At 36.6% G+C, this 23,923-nt stretch overlaps 1 protein-coding gene across 1 annotated transcript in view; it reads right to left on the bottom strand.

Moving 5' to 3' along the window:
* TrpA1 (Transient receptor potential cation channel A1) overlaps window positions 1-23,923 on the bottom strand; it is a 246,610-nt gene that overhangs the window by 96,963 nt on the left and 125,724 nt on the right. The window contains exon 9 of the mRNA XM_081743887.1: window positions 16,148-16,314. Within this exon, the coding sequence (XP_081600013.1) occupies window positions 16,148-16,314 (167 nt within the window). The remainder of the gene's footprint in view (window positions 1-16,147; window positions 16,315-23,923) is intronic.

Below are 23,923 nucleotides of genomic sequence, written 5' to 3'. Positions count from 1 at the left end.
TTGCAACCAAGCAAGACATTCGTTAAACCTGTTCGGCACTAAATCACGTTTTTACTGTGGAATTGGTGTACAAAAAATTCTCTGCTTCAAGATTAATCTCTACTATTTGGAATATGTTGTCTCCTAAATATCATATACGGGTCATTCCATATCAACTCAACACACCGTTTTATACTGACCACTTCAGATTTTGATGATTTTACGTCATATAAAGATATCATAGCAAGATTGAAAAATATCAAAATTCAGCCTTCTAAATTGATTAATTTTGGAAGTTTTACGGTTTGAAATTTCCAATTTTGGTCTAAAAATTGCTAGCTTTTTTTAATTTGATATGTCTCGGTTCCTAATTAACGTACCGAACTAAGATTTACGTCATTGCAAAGCCATTCTTTTAAGCTTTTTCATATATATAAATCAATGGGAATGTACTAAAAACAATTTTCGAAAATTCGAATTCGAATTTTCAAATTCGAATTTCTCGAAAAAGGGCAATTTTAAATTTGTAAAAACTCTTATATGTAGGTTAGGCCTTTCTAAAGATACGGTCAAAATATTTTTTTTGATCGTTATGGGATCGATAGATACAAACTTCGAAGGAAATTCTGTGAATAAAGAAAAAATGTCTTCATATGAAATCCACACACAAAAAAGCACATTTTTCCCTCACATTTTCGGATTTTGATGATTTTTACGTCACTTGAATATATCATAACAAGATTTAAAAGTACGAAATTTCAACCTCCTACGTTGATTAGTTTTCGAAATTTTACAGTTCGGAATTTCCAATTTTGGTCCAAAAATTGCATTTAACAGCTTCGTTAATTTGATATATCTCTGCTCCTAACTAACGTACCGAACTAAGACTTACGCCATTTCAAAGCCATTGTTTCACACTTTTTCAGATATATAAATCAATGGGGTGTACTAAATAGAATTTTCAAAAATTTGAATTTCTCGAAAAAGGGCAATTTTAAATTTCTGAAAAAATCTTATATGTAGGTTAGGCCTTTCTAAAGTTACGGTCAAAATATAATTTTGGGATCGTTATGGGATCGAGAGATACAAACGTCGAAGGAAATTGTGTGAATAAAGAAAAAATGTCTTACATGGTTTGCATGTGTTCACTGAACTTTCGTTGCGCTGTAACATTTGGCAATTATTCAAACTACTCAACTGTAGCCCATCTTGAAACAGAGACTAAGCTTTAGCTAAAGTCTTTTGAAGAGATGTGCTTCTGGAAAGCTCTGGTAGTTGTTTTGCCTCATCTTGTGGAACAAAGTCATAATTTTCCACGAAGTCAAAAACACCAACAAATTCACTTTCAGAAACATTTCCTTTAACGTGCTTGAAAAAAAAAAGTCGTTGCTTTCCTATAAAGTCGTGATACAGATCATTTAATTTTTGACAAAATAGCTTAATAAATTCTGATAATGGCTTCTGAAGAGTTTGTAATATACATCTATCAACAGACAACCATTGACGGAATGTCAGAGTTTCGATTAAGTTTTCCTGTTGTGTGTCTTCCAGCAGAGTTTTGATGACGTCAATTCCAGGGCACCAAGAGTAAGTTTCTATAGAACAGTCCTCAGACATAGGTTCACACGTTATGAGGTGTAGGCAGTCCTTGTAATTTATTATAGGACCATTGAGTTGATTGAACCACATGAGCTCCCTCCGGCAATCGAACCCATTATGGAACCATTGGTGAGAGTTTGTAACTTATCATTTTCTATCACTAACTTCACGCTTCGATTTGTCGTACAAACGCAAACAATGTGCGTTCCATTAACTCCAGCTAACGACATTTTTTGGGCGAAGCTCTGCAAAATTGAAAAACCCTATTCTCATATAAAGAAACCGCTCTTTAAACGACTGATATACCTCACACAAATTTTACAAAAGACACATAAAAAAATTAACTTTTTTCCCACTGCTGTCTCTTATTGAAAGACAGTCTTTTGTGCCTGGCATAACCCTGGAAATGTCAGCAATTTGGCAGAATTCCTTGACGGCCTGGCGTTTTCTGGTGGAAGAACTTCACCCGATTCGTTTCTATTGTTTGTATATGGCGATCCCATAACGATCCAAAAATTATATTTTAACCGTATCTTTATAAAGGCCTAACCCTCATATAACATTTTTCACAAATTTAAAATTGCTCTTTTTCGAGTAATTTGAATTTGAAAATTCGAAGTTTCGAAACTTCTTTTTAGTACACCCCCATTGATTTATATATCTGAAAAATGTTTAAAACAATGGCTTTGCAATGGTGTAAGTCGTAGTTCGGTACGTTAATTAGGAGCCGAGATATATCAAGTTAAAGAAGCTCATATATCCAATTTTTGGACCAAAATTGGAAATCTCGAACCGTAAAATTTCGAAAACAAATCAACCTAGAAGGTTGAAATTTGGTACTTTCCAATCTTGCTATGATATCTTCATGTGACGTAAAAATAATCAATATCCGAAAATGCGAGGGAAAAAAATGTGCTTTTTTTGTGTTGATTTCGTATGGAATGACCCATACCAAATGGCAATAACTCGTTGTGTGTATAATATATGATTTCACGATATACTGCATATAAGAAGGAAGAAAAATACTAATCCTACACGAGTTACAAAACAGTTAAAATAAACTGAAAATTCAATTGAAATCTGAAACAATTGAAGGAATAAATTTGTTAATCATTGTTTCGATTCATTGGCCTACTCCCATTCTCCGTCATTCTAACTTCTATTTCCTTCTATAAGGAGCAGATCGTGCTTATCATATTGATAATACATTCAAATTAACATTGAAGCATGTTAAAAAGTTTGAACCTGCCGTAGTGAGAACTCATACCTTCAGATTGGAAATCCAATAGGTTACCCACCCACTTGCATTAACCAATTCATTAAGTTTACATAAAATAATGATAGCTACTGAAATTCCTTTCATGTAAGCAAAGACGAACTCTAAAGATGTATGAGAAGATTGTCATTATTTAGGCTAATCAATTTTCTTCATCATTTTGTATTGTTCAGGTATTTGTTATTGCAATTCTCTTGTTTCTTTATTATAATTAACGATCATTTCAACAGCAATCGTTTCACAGATTCAATCTTTTTTACATTAGTTATTGTGGCGTAAAGAAAAGTGTGAATTTTGGAGAAATGTTACTTCCAATTATTCGCCGCAAACTCAGTCATATCAGACTGTAAACGAAACCTAGTACGGAACACGAAATCACTTTACACAAAGCAAATTTGGAGTAGCGTAGAAAATGGTTCAGCGGTTTGAGTACATAATTTCTTAGTCATGTGCTCTTGTATTTGAATTCCGGATTAAGGTATTTTTTTCTGTTAATTTAACCCGGAGACTAACCCAGAGATCATCTTCAATAACCCTTTCCCGTCTATTTTCTTTATAAATTCGATTAGGAAATAACAGTATAGGAATTGTAAACGTTAAATGGCATACTTGAACACAGGGTTTAAGTATCTTCTATTCTATTCTATTAACCCATCGAGCGAGAGACCAGGGTCTGATTCTCGGATGGAGTGCGCGAGATTCGGATCCCAAGTTCAATTGTGATTCCATGTCTGAAATAGACCCAGTGCTGAAAGAGACGCTAAACTCTAATTAACCAACTGTTATCCTCTGAATCGTAACACGAAATCATTTCGCAATGTATTCATTTATTTCTTGTTATATGTTTTGAGATGGTAAAATCATAATTTTGGGGAAATTAATAAGGAAATTTTTATATTCATTTTATTAATAACGATTTCCCTGGAAGGAAGGTGTTTAATTTGAATTAAAACTTAAATATTGTTTCATATTGTTTGGGCTCCCCCTGTTCTCATCATCGCCTAGAGATGCCCCTAGGCAGAAGATAATTTCATTTGTCTGACTAACAAAACCCACGTGTTGTCCTGTGCTTCGCACCTCGTCTCATTCTTCACTCTTATTATCAACATTTCAAAATTTCCTTAATCATCTATATTTATTATTTTGTTCTACTTGTATATCCTCATTATTTTTTTCTATTGTATTTTATTTTATATTATATATATTTTTACATACACGTTCAGTTATTTGTTATAGTTATTACTTGCTATATATATGTATGTTTTCCTTTCACAATGGTAAGGATCAAAGTTCCTTACGTCCTTTTTGTTAGTTAGTGTAAGACATAATGCTAAGAAATTTCAATAAAGCACATAGACCACCTACTGTACCTCGCACCTAAAATTCCTTTTTGTCACTCACCTCACAGAGGGCATAACCCTCTTATAGGTTGCTAGCCGCTTTGGCTAGCCGGTAAAAAAATCATATTGTATTTTAAAGTATCTTTTTATATAAAAATACTTTTGGGAAAGGACGATAAATTCCGATTAATCTATCAATCTAACATAGTAACAAATATGGGACAGTGTGCAGTAGAAAAATAAGAGTAATATTGAGTATACATGAGTTCGAATTAGGTAGTAAATGATTATCTAAACATTATCTAGCATGCATAGCTCAAATTTGAAAAAAAAATGTTTATTGTTATTTAGAAATAACATTATTAAAATACATATGCACTTTATATTTCATTTCTTTATGACATTGTTCCGACAACACCATAATCTCGTCATTCGAGAACTGTTGTTTCTTGAAAAAAAAAAGGGGGGTCCTGCGGCTTTTACCAGCTTTGTTTCTCAAGACAATTTCTACAATCTTAGCACCATTCAGAAAACTCTTCAGAAGCCGAAACAAATTATTAATCTTACCGAGCCAGCTCCTTGATACGGTGGACGCACTACAATCTCCCAGTCAAATTTTCACAACTTCATACGGTTTGTTCATTGTATATTTGGTCTGTTTGTGTCACTGACTATAGAGAATCTCCTAACTTCAACTACGATATTTTTCGCTCATTGTTGTCGTAGGTTACCCACTCTTCATAACTGGTGATAAATAGCTTCAGAAATGGCTCAAGTTCGTTACATTTTAGTAGAAACTCTAGGATACAATAGAAATTCGATTGAATAAATCTTTTTTTTTAAGTTAGGTCATGTGACATTCAAACGTTGAGCTTATTTCTGTAGCCATCCTTCTTAGTGATACGTATTTAAGAAATTGGTGATTTCATAATGCCCACATGCCTGTCTTGCTGGATTTTAGGCAGAACTTCATTCGCTTTATCTCTGATTTTCGCCTACTGCGAGTAGCATTAAGAAATTAATAATTCCAGAATAAATGCGCCTGAAATATTTTTGCTGTTACTTTTTGTTTGAATTTCTTCCTGAACGCAGAGTGTTCAGAACGAGGGGTCACAAGTTCATTTAGGAACTTCAGAGTTACTTGGGAACTATAATATTGCCTTAATTTTTCGTTTATTTAAAGATAACCTAGTAGAGAGACCGAAGAGTTTTCATTACTGATTCCATGAAATCCCAAAGAAGGCTTAAGTGATAGCTTAGGAACTAAAACAGATTTATACAAGATCGTGAACATATAAAATTTATTTTATAGAAACCTACAAACAAGACCTCAAGGATTACTGTGCCAAAGATCAGCGATATCGGGAAAACCTATTTTTACAAATTCGTATGTAGAACAATATAGTTTTTGGAAATATTTCGGTCATCATCACTCGAAACTTCATAAATACTTTCACTGAACTTTATAGAAAACAAAGTCTTTCTACTGGTTTATTAGTATTCTACACTTAGGCATCGAAACAAAATTCAAAATAGATGCAATCATTGGTACGCAACAGCAAAGAACAAGATTTTACGTTCTTTTGTCACGTATATTTTCCCTCTACCTGAACATCTAATACATTCCCTAGTTTCCTGATACAGCTCATACAATGTAGAATTATCCTTTCCAATGATGCTACTTGCATGGCGTTGCCTTATATCCAAAATTATAACCTCAAAATGTGTTACTTTGCATTTTCTGCCATTGTGTAAGGTCTACAATCGAATGAGTATTTGTCGTTGATCAAATAATCCACATTTAGATTTTGTAATAACTTATGTGGTAGCTTTGCATTAAAGTTTAACAGAACTTCAGAAAAGTGTTCAATAACTTACGCACATTTCTAGCCACACCTCGTCGGCAAATAGTGTGGTCTTCCACTTTTCTCTATACCCCTAGTAATTAATGATAATTAGAAAGACATCAAAGTATTTGTTTTGTTTCTACCAGCACCAAAAAAGTAACAGAAGTAGACGCAAGAAACATGACTAAATGGGTATTCTTTTCTATTTTATAAAAGGTACTGTTTCACAAAATTCGAGTGTTTGTTTGAAGCAAAAATTCATTCCAAAATTAATGTGTAAAGACTTTAGAAAGCAAAGAATAAATGAACCCAAGCATTTCAACTGTTTCCTCTTGCCTGCTTTAATTAATAATGGAACATGACTAAATGTTAAAAGAGCTTAATGGTTGTAGTTGCAAACAAAATGTTAAGAGAAAGTACTTGTAAATACTAACAATTTGTGTAACACATAAATTGACGCTTGTGCAACTCATCACTGAAAGTAATATGATAAGATAGGATTGGTTCCCTAATATTATGCATTTTATCATAATTTAATCGTTACTCATTAACAGTGATAATTATGTACTTGTAAATAGAATATTTTTTGTCATTCAAACACATCAGATGGAAGTATATTCAGTCAGATTCGATTTTAAGTTTATAACAATGTTTGTTCTTGGTTGCACAAGAGAGCCCAATGGTTGCAGAATTATCTTTTGCTGACACTTTCTGCTGGCATTTGCTATCCATTCACTGCTACGAACAGTTTTTATAGGTTCATCAGCCAAATATCTAAACTTCCTTCTAGAGACTCATAGAAACGAAAGTTGGAGACCATGTCTGTTCAAAATTATGTATCTCATTAGCTGTGAATATTTTAATCAAAGTTTGTGATTAATAATAATAATAATAATAATAATAATAATAATAATAATAATAATAATAATAATAATAATAATAATAATGTGCGAGCATGGGAATCGCCGCATAAGAAAAGTATGTGATTCTTAAGGTTTTCATTGCTCTGATGACAATAATGAAAACCATTCATCACTACCAGCTAAACTTTTCAAAGAAAATGCAATTTTACCAGCCCAGGACTGCATATTATTGTTGTCCTGGCGCTTATCATCACAGCCTTTGCACAAGCCTATTTATAATCAACATTTCAGAGAGAATAGGGTGTAGATTGTTCACGTGATTCTTGTGTTCTGCGATGTGTAGGAAGTGTGTTAATTCGCCGAAATATTTGTGTTGTTTGTATGGTGAGTACGGAAGGCGTTCTCTTCCCTGATCGTCAGAAAAGCGCGTGATTTATATTTTGAATCAAGAAAAAATGAAGGTAAGTACTGGGATCCAGGAATTGTTGCTTACGTCCCTCCCGCTATTTAAGAGTCTGGTTGCATGAAATCCACTCACTTATTTCATTTGCGTTACCACAGTTGTGGAAGAAACCTAGAGACCAACTAACAGAGTGCTACTTTTTTAACAAAATTTGCAGAAACCTGAAGTAAAGAAAAGCACACAGTTTCATATTCAAATTTGAAATCCCCAATGCGTGAAGTTCCGCGTTCTGATTCTTTACCTCTTCCAAAACCACCAACAAAGCAGTCACTGAAAAATGGAACAGAAGGTCAGGCACGTAGCCAAGGGGTGGGTCCGGGGGTCCGGACCCCCCCTTCAGACCAGAAACGAAAAAATATTAAGGAAGGATGAAACAAAAAGAAAAAGAAGAACCAGCATTTAAAATAAAAAGCCACAGCAAGCGTTTGGCTACTCTTTCTTATGAGGAGCTATGTGTGGAGGAAACGGGAGGATTCAAGTTAAAAATGTATATTATTGTAATGGAGCATTTCGAATTCCATCTAGTTCCACGCTAATCCTATGGACTACAAATGACGATCGATAAACTGGTTCGAACAGACACTCTCAGGTAGAACTTAAAAAATGATCCCAATCGCCAATAATATGAGCATGGCAACATAGATTCCAGTTACACTTGTTGAAGAAATTTTCAGTTTCTCGGCAACACTAATCCATTTTATAGGATGTGTTTACTGTCGAAAGAGATCTCATTGTCATCCTTGACGACATTAAATGAAGATGAGGAAAAGAAAAAGAAAGAAGACAAGAACTGAGTTCGAATGACCTCGGAAGATGATATCTTTTACAAAACGTTTTACATATTTTTTTACTTGAGATTTCTTTATAGTTTGTTATTAAAATACTTACCGACATATCCTCATTTTAGTGTCCTAACAAACCAATATGGGTATGTTGCCAGTAAAATAGTTTAGATGGATTGTGCCCCTGGTGTGTAACCACAGTACTTCATGTCACGCCGCCCCTATTACCAAATACAGACTAAACGGACCAACATATGTTGCCAGTAAAATAGTTTAGTATGATCGAGCCCGTGGTCTGCTAACCACAGTATTTTGTCACGGACCCCCCCTATTACGAAATCCTGGCTACGTGCCTGAGAAGGTGATAATAACAGAACAACATATTGCAACAATTTTCGCCACACACCATATACACTACAGCTTCAACTACAGCTACTGTCTGATGGAATTGAACGATCTTGTAAGATAGCTAAATGTTTTCAAACGCGAACATAATTCCTTCTTCTTTGAAAGAAATTGCTATAAACAAACGTTAGTATATCGGTCCGTAAAGGACAGCTTGGTCTTTCCACTTGTTTCTCAAAGTCATTAACATATATTGTAGTATATTTGTATTAGCACATGGGAAATTTGGAAGGATACACAATCCCAAAGAACGGTGCCTATTTGTAGATTACCCGAAACATATTCTCCATGCTGTTCTCTTGCGTGACGGTAACGAGAAACCTTCTATACAAGTATCTTATTTTGTTTATTCAAAAGAAACGTACAGGAACAGGGGCTACTCCTGAAAACAGTTTGCTATTCGAAGCACAGATACAAATCTGTGCTGACTTTAAAGTTCTAGAGCTTCTTCGGTGAACGCAAACTGATTCCACAAAATATTGTTGTTTCTTAAATCAACGGGACAGTAGGCCAAGGAAAGACCGTTACGTAATAAAGCAGTTACCTTTGAGAGAAAGCTCCGTGTTACATGAACCTGTTGTTGACAGAGACAATGCGCTGTTACTACAGCTACATCTGAAATCGTCCTTCATGAAGAATTTTATGAAAACAATGGATAATAACGACACGGGTTATCAATTCTTACTTCAAATAATAAAGAAGGTATTACTGCAAATAATAATGAAGGTATTTCAATTGGACCTCATATTCATAACTTCAAAGATACTACTTTTGAAGAATTGCTTACAGATACGGGGCGGTCAACTTGGCTTACTTTCAAAGATAGATACAGTAATTTCTTTGGGAATGTCAGGGCTGAAAATTGCTGGAGGCTATGAGGAGCAACATGTAATTAAAATTATCTGAAATCTTCTGCATTCTTACTTGGGTTTCTTCCCTTCTAATCTCGGAGATGTGGGTGACAAACATGGTGAGCGATTTCGTTAAGAAATCGTTACCATAAAAAGGCGTTAGGAGATAAATAGTCACCAGTGTTGGGCAAATTTCAATTGAATTAACAATTAACAATTAATCTGTAAATTTAATTGTTAATTGAAATTAACAATTGAAATAAGTAATGGTTAATTGTTAATTGCAGTTGGCCATTGAAAAAGGAGAATCAATTGCAATTGATCAATTGATTGAAAGTAATTGTAGTGGAAAGTAATTGAAATTGAATTCTGTAATTCAATTGCAATTGAAATTAATTGGCAATTGATTCAATTGCAATTGAAATTAATTGGCAATTGATTCAATTGCAATTGATTTCCACAGCAATTACTTTCAATTGATTGATCAATTGCAATTAATTTTCACTGATTAATTTTCAACACTGTAGTTCAGAGAGGGCGTGGGGCAATGAAAACTTTAGCCACGACCAATTGACTCACCACCCGTCGTGACCCACGACCCACGGTGACCCACTCTGACCCACCATCCATCATAAACCACTCTTACCCACTGTGACCCACAGACCCACCAAAACCCATTGTCATCAACTCTGACCCATGATTCACGCCCTCTTCTCTACTGACTAAAGAGTTTAAACTTGTAATAAAACAAGCCTATAAAATTATCACCCATCGGAGTTTGAATTTCTACGATCAATCGCTCAAACACCGCACTAATACAATAACGGCGGATCTGACCTTTCTAATATAAATAAAATAAAGTTTGTTCGTGTGTCTGTCGGTCTATCTTTGTGCGGCCTGTGGACGAGACGAGTGGACCGAAACTTTTCAAAATTTGGTCACGGGTAGCTTGGTCTAGGCCCCAGACCAAGACGAAGAGTTTTTTTTTTTAATTCCCTACTAGGGGGTCTCCAGGGGACGTTTACCGGGACCAGCCAGGGGACCAGAAAAGTCGACCGAGAGTTACCAAATTTTTTTCAAAGATACCTTGGTCCAGGTCCCACACCAAGGCAAAGCGTTTTCAACAAAATTCGAACCAGGGGGTCTCAGGGGGGCGTTTACCTAGACATGTAAAGTACACGTGTAGAACGATATCAGTGTCGATTTCATAGTTTTTGCGGTCGCTGAGATCAATGGTGAAACTCCGATCGCATTAACTTCCAAATTCACCGTATACGGCTGCGGGCCGTGGGTCAACGGGAAGGGGATACCGAGACGTAAAAGTAATCCAAAATGACCGATATTAGTGTCAAATCCATGGTTTTCGCGGTTGCTCATATCAATGGCGACACTACCATTAGCGATGACTTTCAAATTCATCCACCGTTGTATGCGGGCCTTGGGTCACCAGAGGGGGGAATTCCGAGACATGTAAAAATAATCGAAAATGACCGATGTCGAATCCATAGTTTTCGGGATAGCTGAGCTCAATGGTGAAGCTCAAGACCGCGTTTACTTTCATATTTAGCCCCCATCAGCTAAGGAATGGGGGCATTATAAAGGGGATCACGAGACATGTAAAAATAATCCACAATGACCGATGTCAAATCCGTAGTTTTCGCGGTGGCTGAGATCAATGCTGATACTTTCATTAGCGATGATTTTCAAATTTAGCCACCATTGTATGCGGGCCGGGAGTCACCGGGGGTGGGGAATTGCGAGACATGTAAAAATAATGGAAAGTGACCGATATTAGTGTCAAATCCATAGTTTTCGCTGTCGGTGAGATGAATGGTGATACTTCCACAGGCGTTGACTTCCAAATACAGCCCCCATCGGCTGTGGGCCAGAGGCATTGTTTTTTTTTTTTTAAATTGGAACCAGAGGATTATAGGGACTTCTACCGGCATATGTAAAAAGTAGTAGAAAATGGCAGATGTTAGTATCACATTCATAGTTTTCGTGGTATTGGTTGGGGGTTGGTGGAGGCCAGAGGAGATTTTTTCACAATACGAACCAAGGGGGTCTGAGGGGTGGTTCACCGGGACATGTAAAAGTAGTAGAATTTGTTTCGAATCCATATTTATTGGGGTTGCTCAGACGTATAGTGACACCCCCGATAGTGTATACGTTCAAATTCAGCCCCCATCGGCCTTCCCAATAAAAACACATGTACGGAAACGGTTGTTGGATATATATTCACACAAAATATATCCAATTTTAGAAATGTTTTTTAATTGTTCTCCCGTTGTTCAGTTCGTTTACATTGATATTTTATCTGATCCATGCGAAGAACGGGCATAACAGCTAGTACGAAATGGTAAAGTGTTTGTTATGGAACAAATTACAATGAATTCAATTATATAGATAATAATTATAATTAATAATTAATTCCTTGTTGAATTATAGATACTTTTCAGTGGAAAACTGAATAAAATTTAAAAGTCCCAAATCAACGTAAAGTAGACCAACGTAAAGGAAAAATGTATAAAATTTTCCATATAATTAAGCTTACAAACTTAAATGGAAATTTAGCTTAATTACATGGAAATTTTTTGTGTCGTTTTGTGTGCCTATTTCCTCGTTTTCTGCGTCACCGGAAATGGGTCAACGTTATCCTACAAATATGGCGGAACAAGTTAATGCTGTTCCGTCAGGAACGATTTTGAGGTCGTTTCCTTCACATCATCTTGTGCGTGTTTTCTACCGTTTTGTAAGCCTATTTCCACGTTTTGTGAATCAATGGTAGTGGGTCAAAATGGGCATTCAAAGTGGGAAGAAAAATGATCCACTCTCCCACCAGTATCGAATTTCAAGGTCGCTTTTTCGCATTGTTTAGTGCATGTTTTTACCGTTTCTGCGCATATTTTCACGTTTTGTAGGCCAACAAAAGTGGGTCAAAGACGACCTACCAATATGGCAGAAAAAGACATATCCATTCCACTTTCAAGGTCCATTTTGACCCTCTCCCACTGATGCACAAAGCGACACAAATCATGCATAAAAAATGTGAAGAAAACGACCTCGACATTCGATGGTGACTGAACAGCATTATGTTATTCCGCTATACTTGTAGGCCCTTTTGACCCATTTTCGTTGTCGCACTAAAGTGGAAATAGGAGCACAAAACAGTACAAAGCAGGCACTATACGATGCGAAAGAAACGACCTCCAAATTCGATAGTGGCGGAACAATGGCTCTATTTCCTCACACATTGATGGACCATTTTGACGCATTTCTGGTGATGCTCAAAACGTGGAAGTAGGCGAACAGAACGGTACAAAATACACACTAAACGATGCGAAAGAACCAACCCCGAAATTCGATAGTGGCGGAACAGTGAGCCATTTAACTCCCACTTTAAAGCCCCGTTTAACTCACCTCGGGTGATGCACAAGACGAGAAATAGGCGCAGAAAACTTAAAAAAAGGCACTAAACGATGCGAAAGAAACGACCTAGAAATTCGATAGTGTCGGAACAATGGATCATTTTGGTCACACTTTGGAGGCCCATTTTGACACACTTCTGGTGACGCGCAAAACGTGGAAATAAGGGCACGAAACGGCACGAAACATTCACTAGTCGATGCGAAAGGAAGGACCACGAAATTTGGTAGTGGCGGAGCAGTGGGTCATTTTCGTCCCACATTCGAGGCCCATTTTGACCGTCTTCCAGTGACGCACAAAACGTCGAAATACGCGCACAAAAAGGTACGCGATGTGAAATTAACGACCTCGAAATTCGATAGTGGCGGAACTCTTGGTCATTTTCGTCCCACCTTGGGGACTCATTTTAACCCACTTCCCATGACGCACAAAACGGAAGTAGACGCACAAAACGGCACAAAACGATGTGAAGGAAACGAACTCGAAATTCATTGGTGGCGGAAGAGCAATAATTTGTTCCGCCATATTTGTAGACCCATTTTGACCCACTTCCGGTGATGCACAAAATGTGGGAATAGGCGCACAAAGCGACACAAAACACGCACAAAAGATGCAAAACAAAGTACCTTGAAATTCGTTGGTGGTGGAAAAGGTTAATGACGCCGTGAGCACCAATATAAGTATATACTGTAGATCTTACCAGGGGGCGCGGTGGGTCAGTGGTAGAACGTTCACCTCCGGTGCTTGAGGTCCCTGGTTCGATCCCAGCTCGCGCAGTTTAGACTTTGTGGTGGACAAACACCGTGCTCGTGGATTTTCTCGGGGTTCTCCCGTTTCCTCCCACTTTCTCCATTTCATTCATTTCCCATCATCACCGTCTCCTTTAGCCCAACCGGCATAATCGTGGGACGTAAAACTAAAGATTTCATATCATTTTTTGTAGTTCTTACCATCAAGGCTGAGAACTGCACGGTCCAATTTTTTAGCCAAAGTAGAAGCCCAACCGGAATAGTGATGATGTCAACCGGCCCGGCTAGGTTCAACTGAGCGTACAGCTTGAGCTGGCTTGGTTGGGATTACCCATCGACTGGGCTCAATTGAGCCAATGGCTTGAACAGGCTCGGTAAAGACGAGTTATCGACTCGGCTCGATTGGAGCCAATGGCTCGAACCAGCTCCGTTGAAACGAGTCCATAGGCTGGGTTCGAGTTAGCTTAACTCAGCCAATGGCTCGAACCGGCTCGGTTGGGATAAGCAATCAGCTCGGTTCGGTTCGGCTCGTGTGAGCCTTCGGCTCGAGCTGGCTCGGTTGGATAAGCTGTTGGCTCGACTCACTTTTCAGTTTGGCTCGATAAGTGAATGAGCTGTGAGCGAGCCGCTTGAGTCGTTGACAACCCTAAACCCGGGTCGAGCAGTTTTAAACATGTTTGGCTGGAGTCCCATAACTTCTAACAATTTTTGGCTCGAGCCCGAATACTTGCTCCTCCTGAACTCAAACCAAGAACCTCGTGACCGATGTCCTTGCCTCCTGAAGATTTCTTGACTACCGAGATCGACAGTTAACTAATTTTTAGTATTCCGATACAAACCGCCTATATTCCATGTTTATACATGTACACGGTGTTATAATAATAATTAGTTATAGTAGTAGTAGTAATATCATTGATAATTATATTGTCTATGTAGGATACTTGAAGATAGTAGTACTTGGAACTACACAAAGGATTTAGCTCGAATTGGCTCGACTCGACTGGAAACTCGATCCGAATTCGAGTCGAGTTGGGGGAAATTTTTCGAGCCGAGATCTCGAGTCGAACTCAAAGATGTCTGCTTCGAGTTGAGTCGAGTTTTAAAGAAAACTCGCTCGTGCTCATTCTTATTGTATGCATGACGGGCATATAGAGTTCTTTCGAGGGGGATAGAACCATAAACATAATATATTTAAACAATACTTAGTTTCACGGCTTTCTTCCCAGGGGGGAAAGGGATGGTAGGTATCCAGCATTTCTTATAAGTACCTTATTTGAAATATGTAAAACAGTAACAAGTGGACAATACAATATACACACATCTTCTTATCTTCAGTTTTAATTGCTGATTTCAATTGCAATTAACAATTACAAGTTTCAATTGTCAATTGCAATTAACAATTGAATGTTTCAATTGCACCCTTTGCAATTGACAATTAACAATTAAAAGTTTCAATTGCCTGGTGACCAATTAACAATTAACAATTGACGAAAATTTAATTGCAAATTTTATGATTGAATTCAATTGCAATTGAAATTAATTGTCAATTACAAATTGAAATCAATTGCAATTGATTTTCGGAGCAATTACTTTCAATTGATTGATCAATTGCAATTGATTTCAATTGATTTTGCCCAACACTGATAGTCACCATACCTTTTGACTGGTTACTACTGGAAATTCTTCCAACCACCAACAAACGAAAAGTTTCCAAGATTCTTTCTTAATTTGAAAGTACATTTCAAGTTTTTTTCACGTATTTCATGAAGATTTTTCTATCGAAAATATTATAAAATATTATTTTTGGTACACGATCTTTATTATATACAGTTGGAGACTTCTCTTGTATTGTAGTGGGGTATTTCCCAAATGTCGTGAAAATCGCTTCTTCGTCTTTCATGAATTACAATATATTTTCCCTATGTTAAATGTACGCTTAAGTAGTACATTTGGCACAAATTTTCCAGAAACATCGCTACGATGGAACATTTCTGATTTAATTTTAGTATCAGTGTATGTGATAGTTATCTAGGCAATCAAACCCATTGCGAAAACTCAAATGTTTAATGCTTCCTAAAATCCTTCCTATGTCCACACTATTCGATATTAAGGTACTTTGGATCCGCATATGTCGCCCGTCTCATTGGCGTTGTTATTGTTCTAGAATCATCTAATGTTTGGAGTTTGTGATACTTGGTGAAGTGATAATGTGGGAGGAAACGGAAGTACCCCGATAATAACCGACGGATACAATGTTGTCTCTCACAAACTTACTTGGCAGGAGATCAAACTAGGGACCCCACGGAGCAGAGCTAAGTGCTCTACTACTTAGCAGCAGTGTCTCCTTTATTACTTATTTGTATTCTGCAAACATAAAATTCATAAAATTAACCTCTCCTGATTTATACCGATATACCTTCCTTTACGAAAACGTAAAACTCACCAGGATATAATGTAAATATTCAACAGTTTAAGAGTTACGAGATTTTATGTTATTTCATATATAATATGTATATGAAGCAATTACGTCAGTAAATACATACACATCAAAATGTTTTAATACGTACACCATCTTTGTCAACTTGATCCAGCAGATGAGAATGGACGGAGTGAAGTAATTCCATAGTTTGAGTATAACCGCTCATTGCAGCTAGGTGAAGTGGAGTTCGTCCATTATGATCCCGATGTAACAACGCACCTCTGTTCAGAAGCAACTGTACTACTCTTGTGTGGCCTAAAAGTATGAGAGTTAGCATTAACAATGTTAAAATTTATAATACCATGTCATGAGTAAATATACAGTCGTAAGAAAACACAATTTTTTGAAAACATCGAAGAGATATGACGTGTGTGTTTGCCTATAAATACAAGATGGAGAAAGACAAGCGGATGCGGGCATGATTAGTTGATGGACTTTCACTAAGGTAATATAATTACATATAGCGGGTGTGGTGGAAGTCAGCACATCGTCAACACTGTGTTAGTTGTACTGCTATCAACAGTAAGTAGTACTATAATATATTTTAAAGTAACATAAAAAGTAGACGCTATTTCAATCGGTTGATCGAGATTAACGCTATGTCGAAAACCTACTCCTGCCTCGCAGTGTTTCTTCCAGATATGTTTTTGGGGGGCAGTGACCCCCTGAAGCTCCGAGAGTGTGCCCCGCGGACAAGACCAAAATAATACGTCTATAATATATTAAATAAAATAGTACCAGCAGTGCCCCCCGGAATACTACGTATGCCCCCCGGAACACTTTCTCGGAAAGAACGTTGCTGCCTGGAAATCGAGAACCAAGCTTCTCAAATCTGCCATCGACATCGACATCGCCAGAAGGGAACTCTACTTACAAAACCACAAATGGCATAATGATTCAACTAGCGAACTGTCATGTGCGACATGCCACAATTAGTGATAAGCGCAAGAGTCTTGGTCTTGCAGTTTTTGCAAGAGTCTTGCATGCAAGACCAAGACCAAGACCAAGACCAACACCAGGAATGGCGGTGCAAGACCAAGACCAAGACCAAGACTCTTGCGCAAGAGTCTTGCACAAGTACTGGTACTACTTGAATTTTTTTTATACAATGTAAAAAAAGGAGAAAATTCATTATATCTTTTACTTGAATTTTTTGACTTCAGTAAAAATGACACTGGAGTGAATGTGTTCCCAGTAGTGTTATGCAATCCCTGTTAGTCGATCTGCCCCTGTAGCATATAGCTACAGTATATCGTTTCCTGAATTGGTTGTTCGCGTTTTCTGTAGATATTGCTCATTTTCAAGCCACACAGGTGTCATCTTGCGCCATATAAGCTATTTTAATGGACAAACATCGTGTGCGTTGGTTTTCTAAGATTTTTTTCCGTTTCCTCCTATTTTCTTCATTCCAACATTTCAGTCGTTTTTCATCATCACCGTCTCCCTTAGCGTTGGTGCATTATTCTGGGACGTTAAACTAGATACTTCATTTCATTTCAAAGAATACTAGTGGTGTTCTTCTTCCAAAACTGAAGAGAAATGTAGTATTGAACATCGGTAATTCCGTACACCATAGGTGTCGACTACATGGGTATGGTCTTAGCTATGAGACTCAAGCATCCGTTGTGTGCTCACAAAATTAATATCGAAATAACATTTTCATGACATTGACAAAAACTTAGTGCATGTGACCGCAAGTTTGATTTCATGGGCGGATGCTTATACGTTGAATAATTGTTTATTCATATATCTTTTAGCCTCCTTAGGTAAACGGCACATCGGGGATTGAGCGATATAACATTACACTACAACAGTAAATCTATATTATAAAATTGAAAGTGACTATGTTTGTGACTCCTAATCTCTTGAACCACCAGCTCGAGATCAATCAAATTTTCAATATAGATCAGATTTGGGCCTGGAATGTTATTTTTCAGTTCACTTTGAAGTAGCAACATATGGAAGGAGGAGGAGGTATACAAAAATCAAAATAAATAAAAATAAAAGTGACTAAGTTTGTGACTTAATAATTCTTGAACCACCAGACCGACCTTAATCAAATTTTTAACATGTATGAGGTGTGGAACTGGAAAGTTTTTTATAGTTCATTTTGATGGTAGAACCTAGGGGAGGAGGAGGGGAGGGAGAGGTATATATAAAAATAAATAAAACTTAATAAGTCTTGAAACACCCGACCAATCTCGATCAAATTTTCAACATAGATGAAGCTCAAGCCTTTCACAATTTTTATCATTTTACTTTGACAGTGAAACATAGGGGATGGGGAGGAGGGAGATATATGTAAAAAATAAAAGTATAATTGTCTGTCTTTGTGACTTCATCACTCTTGAACCAGCCAATCGATCTTAATGAAATTTTCATCATACATGAGGTTCGAACTTGGGGTGTTTTATATCATATCACTTTGGTAGTAGAACTGAGGGTAGGAGAAGGGGATAGGAAGTGTACAAAAATAAATAAAACTTAATAACTCTTGAACCACCCAACCGATCTCGATCACATTTTCAACATAGATGAAGTTCGGACCTGAGATGGTTTCTGTCATATCACTTTGACGATGGAGCTTAGGGGCCGGGGAGAGGAAAGATATTTAAAAATGATCGAAAATGACCGATATTAGAGTGGAGTCTATAGTTTTGGGGGTAGCTGAGATAAACAATAACACTTCCGATGATGTTTAAATCCAAATTTAGCCCCGTAGCTTGGCGGTAGGAGAAGAGATATCTAAAAATGATCGAAAATTAATATTAGTGTCGAATTCATAGTTTTTGGGGTCACGAAAGTGAACAGTGATACTTCCGATCCCGTTTAAATGCAAACTCAGCACCAAAACTTGGGAAGGGGGAAGGAGGAGATATATATAAAAATTATTGAAAATGACCATTATTATCAATGTCAAATTCGTGGTTTTCGAGGTCATTGAGATTAACAGTGACACTTCCGACGCCGTGCCTTGCAACATGGGGGAGGAGGAGATATATACATTTATTGAAAATGACCGATATTAGTGCCGAATCCATAGTTTTCGGTGTCTCTAAGATGAACAGTGACGTTTCTGATGCCGTTTAAACCCAAATTCAGCCCCGCAACTTGGGGAGAAGAAGGAGAGAGAAATATAAAAATAATCGAAAATGACCGATATCAGAAAGCGCTCAGTAATAATGAAAAGTGACTGATTAACGAAACATATTATTATTTTTTTTTAATTTAACCCAACGAAGTGGGTAATTGGTGCTAGTAATCCATATTCACAGCTGAGACTGATTTTATACAGTTATTATTTTAAATAACTTGTAGTTTGATGTCGTTATTTTGTATTTCTAATATAGGTCAAAAGTATTTATACAAATTGAGTTTATAGAAAGGACATAGACAGACAGATGAGTCGTTTTTAGTTTTCACTCAAATTATTCTAAAATATTAACTTTTGATTATAATAATTATTTTATTTTTTCTCTTTTTTTCGATATGCTAAACATATCATCATAATCATCATCAAACCTCGATGTACGGTGGTCCTCAGCTAGTCTCCTCGTCTTAATGAAGCAATTTTCTTAATATCTTCCTTCAGCTACATTCTCCTTTGCTCCCTCTCTTTCTTTCCTTTCACCATACCCTCTAGCACGTCCTCCACAGCCAATATCCCAACCAATTCCTCTTTCTCCTCTTATCAATATCTAAAATTCTTCTTTTTTCTCCTACTGCTAATATTTCTAACACCTTCTCATTCGTTTTCCGTTCAACACAGCTAATTCTCTCCATTTTTCTCAATGTCCAGGTTTCGAAAGTCTGTAATTTTTTTTTCCATCGCTTTTGCATAATGTCCACGTTTCTGCCCCATTGGAATCAGCAAAGCAAAATCTCAGTATTTAATTATAAGTTTGTTTAACACAAAGATTAGCTAATGTGATTGAAAAGAAAAATCTGACGCCTTTAGAGTGTAAAAATAATTTTGCATTTCATGGTATTTCAATTATCTGTACAGTTTTGATTTTCTTTCATTTGTCTCAGGGGTAGCCTTCCCAGTTTCGGAACCTGTGGAGTGTTGGATCTGTTAAAAAATATAAAAAGATTACGAAACGTCGTGATTTATTTTATAAGTAGCGAAGCGTGGGCACCCAATAAAAAAATAAAGATCATCACTTAATGTTGTGTTGTACACTATTATCATACTTACACGAAGATAAACTATGTTACATTTAGAAACATATATTGTATTTCCGTTACTATTTGAGCATTGTAGAATATATTATCCCTTATATCCAGATTAAAATTTACCTATGAAAAACATAAGATTTCTTAAAAGCAAGACTTGCAAGACTCTTGCAAGCAAGACCAAGACTAGGTGTGCAAGACCAAGACCAAGACCGAAGGTTCCAGTGCAAGACCAAGACCAAGACTGGGTGTGCAAGACCAAGACCAAGACCAAGACCACCCCAGTCTTGGTCTTGGTCTTGCATTTGCTCATCACTAGCCACAATACTTTTGAAATCATATTGCATTCTATGAGGAAAACATTTTTCTAGTTCTTCGACAATGATTGCCACCAGACATGAAAAAATATGTGCCATAATTCACTCTATTTCCAGATTTCTCAATGTAATACGACGGTGTAAAGGTCATGTTGTAGAATCCACTTTACAGAAGTGGCCGTTGAAGCCTAATTTCTTGCAAAGAGACATTAATGTGGCAAACACGTCAAGTTTTTGTAGGATGAATTTATGTGTTTTTGATAACGCGAACTCTTACAGGACACAATTCATGGATGACAGGGCATAATATTATAGAGCTAAGCAGATCAACTGCTGAAAGAAATAGACTGGGGTAGGAACTGCCACGATACGTAAAATTCCAGGCAAAAACTCCCTACAAAATGCTTAATATCTTCTACAACTAAATTGCGCAAAAGAAAAGACTCCAAACGAGCAGCGCTTACTTCAGGCACTCCGTGTTCGGGCACCATGTACGAGGGTATACAAGGTTGCTACTTTCTGTGAAGGCAATAGGTAAGTATACAGGAAGTGAGGGTAGCATAACAAATCTATGGCCATTAACAAAAAGCATGAAAAAGGTTTTTTTGTAAGTACAAGATAATAGCGTTGAGTTTAACACATCGTACTTACAGAATCATAAATGTAGGCTAACTGCCAAAACGAATGATTCTGTAATACTTAATATAAGAGTTATATTTATGGCAGCTCACTACGTGACTTACTTTACATAATACGGAAACGTAAAATATTATTGTCACAAATAACACTGATAACAAATTAATAACTTCACACTTCAAGTAAATATTGATATTACTTTTACATTTATCTATAGTCTCATTAAATATCGGTTTCATCTTGAACCTACCAGTTTATGACATTATCACGGACGAAAAGTAACAAAATAATTCTAAATGACACTATCCTTGGGTTGCTCCATTTTCCGGCTGCTTCTCAGTTGTGATAATTATATCTTAAAATGATATCTAGAAATTATAGTTAAAGATATCCTTAATTATAAGTAATGGCAAGGTGTTAGTGTATACTGCAACATGTTCCTTTTTATACGATTACCACTCAGTTTACTCAAGTTACCTGGTGTGGTTGCTGGCTTGTTCCTATGTACGTCTCTTTTCTTATTTTTGTTGCTTTTCTTCTGGGCAACATTGCTTTCCTTAGCAATGCATATAATTAAATGGGACCGAGTTGCTATTCGGCGGGGTGAAACTGAACGCAGCCAATATCTCTAAATTTATAATTCTTCGGCTCTAAAGAACTCCAGAAGGATAATATTATGTTCACGTCAGTCAAATATAGGCAAATTTCGTACAGCTTATATAGTCAGTGTGAGTCTTCGTCTTGTGAACAGCACATGAACTGTGTTTATATAATACTTGCATATCAAATTTTTGCTTCATTTTATGAATATTTAATCATTTAATTAGGGAATTTATATATGTATTTTATTGGATTTGCATACGTAGCAACGGGAACAGATAACTTTTATTTGTATTTTGTGTATATATATTGTTTGTTTAGAGTATGTAATTAAATAGAGATTAACAACAGGACTGGACGTCATCTTGATACAGCGATATTTTAATATAATTTAATACCATATTGGAGAAGATAGAAGATTTTTAGTTCACATATGCTATTTTGCTTGCAGTAGAGGCAGAGAAGTCCTCAGAGAAAAAAAAACTTTAAGAAAGCTTGCTTTTCTAAAAGAGCCTTGTTCTACCACAGCGTGGGAAAGAAACAGTGAGCCAATGTAGCTACCTTTATTTGGATAGAATAACTATGAGCTCCACACTTCGCATATCAGCAGAGCGTGTCTCACTTTCTAGTGTAGTTGTAGTTAGGGACATACACTGTCACTATGGAGACACCAAGTCCGCCTGCACAATGGTTTCGAAGCAAGCAAAATTTTAGCGTATCTATGACGAATTGTCCATACAATGGAGTGTGATATTTTCAAGACACACCTCTTTTTCGCGTTCTAGTTACTGGGAGCGTCGCTTGGTCAACGAACTTCTATCAGAGAGGAGAAGCTTGTCAAATTTGAAATTTTGGACGAGTCCATTGTAGTCCTGGTTGTAGTCGTTCTGAATCCTGATTGTAGTAGTGCAGAAACATCCGTCAGATGTCTCTGTTGTAGGATCATTTTCGTCTGCTCTCCCTTGCATAAGTTGCTACAATAGTATGTTTTGAAGTATGTAAATAAACTTTCTGGATGTATTCGTAGTATTTAGATGTATTTAAATCGATATTTAGTTTGAATTATGTTAATGGCTTGTACTAATGGTAATTATAAGCCTGGTTGATGGTTTTGAGAGGTAATCAACAGACGAACACAAACCTTAGTTTTTTTTAACATCGACCAGTTTCAAAGCTGAATGGTAGAGAAGAGAACTCTCAAACCATATTATAATACTTGTTTTAATGTGTTAGATCATGACAGCCCAGTTTAGAATCCTTTTAACATAATATCATTTGTGGAGTGTATTTAAATTGTGTATTTACATTGAGAAATCATGTTACAATCCAAATCATTCAATATAAAATTCCAGGTTTATGCGATTTTCAATGTCACTTGGACAAAAAGTTATGAACTTGGTCACTAGGTGGCTGCACTTGTCAAGACAAGTCCGCGAACAGGTTGAGTGACAAGTTTACTGAATTTTTGTGTGTTTATTTAAATATTGCCAATTAACCCGGAATAATATTTGTGAGTGTTATATATCATAGTAAAGCTTATTAAATAAGCTAATAAACACATATAGTGACAGTTAACAATTTAATTGAGGTGAGATAGAAAACGCATAAAATGGAAAAGACCTGTTGAATGTATGAATTAAGTAGGTCAAAGGAAGACTACCGGTGGAGGATGTACCTACCCCACCTATTTTGGAAGAAGCGGGTAAAGGTGGTTTGACCCAACGCGGGGTTGAAAGAGACAATGAACTTGAGTTGCAATAAAACAGTAGTGTACAGAACAAGAGGGACAGTTCTTCTTGAAGCTTCGAATCGGTAACATCGATCGCAAAAATCTTAGTTTTTTTAACAGACAGTTTTTTCTGAATTCTCGAATCGGAAACATCGTGCGTGTTAAGCTCAGTGTTGAAAAGACAGTGTTTTAGTTTGAAAGTATCCACATTGTGAGTGTGTCGAACTTGAGTCTACGAAATGACCGCTAAACATTTAGTAATTGTAATATAAGCTGCATTTACTACGAACTCAGTTTTCTAGTGGAATGGGAGTGTAGAAAGCACGCTTAATATTTGAGAAAGTTCGGTTCTCTGAAATATCAGTGAGTTAATATTCCATTACGTAAAAACATGTACGGCAAATTC

This window comes from Thermobia domestica, chromosome 17, assembly GCF_964235325.1.
Source record: "Thermobia domestica chromosome 17, izTheDome1.hap1.1, whole genome shotgun sequence".
NCBI lineage: Eukaryota > Metazoa > Arthropoda > Insecta > Zygentoma > Lepismatidae > Thermobia > Thermobia domestica.
The sequence above is the reverse complement of the archived record's forward strand: the minus strand, read 5'-3'. Positions and strand labels throughout refer to the sequence as shown.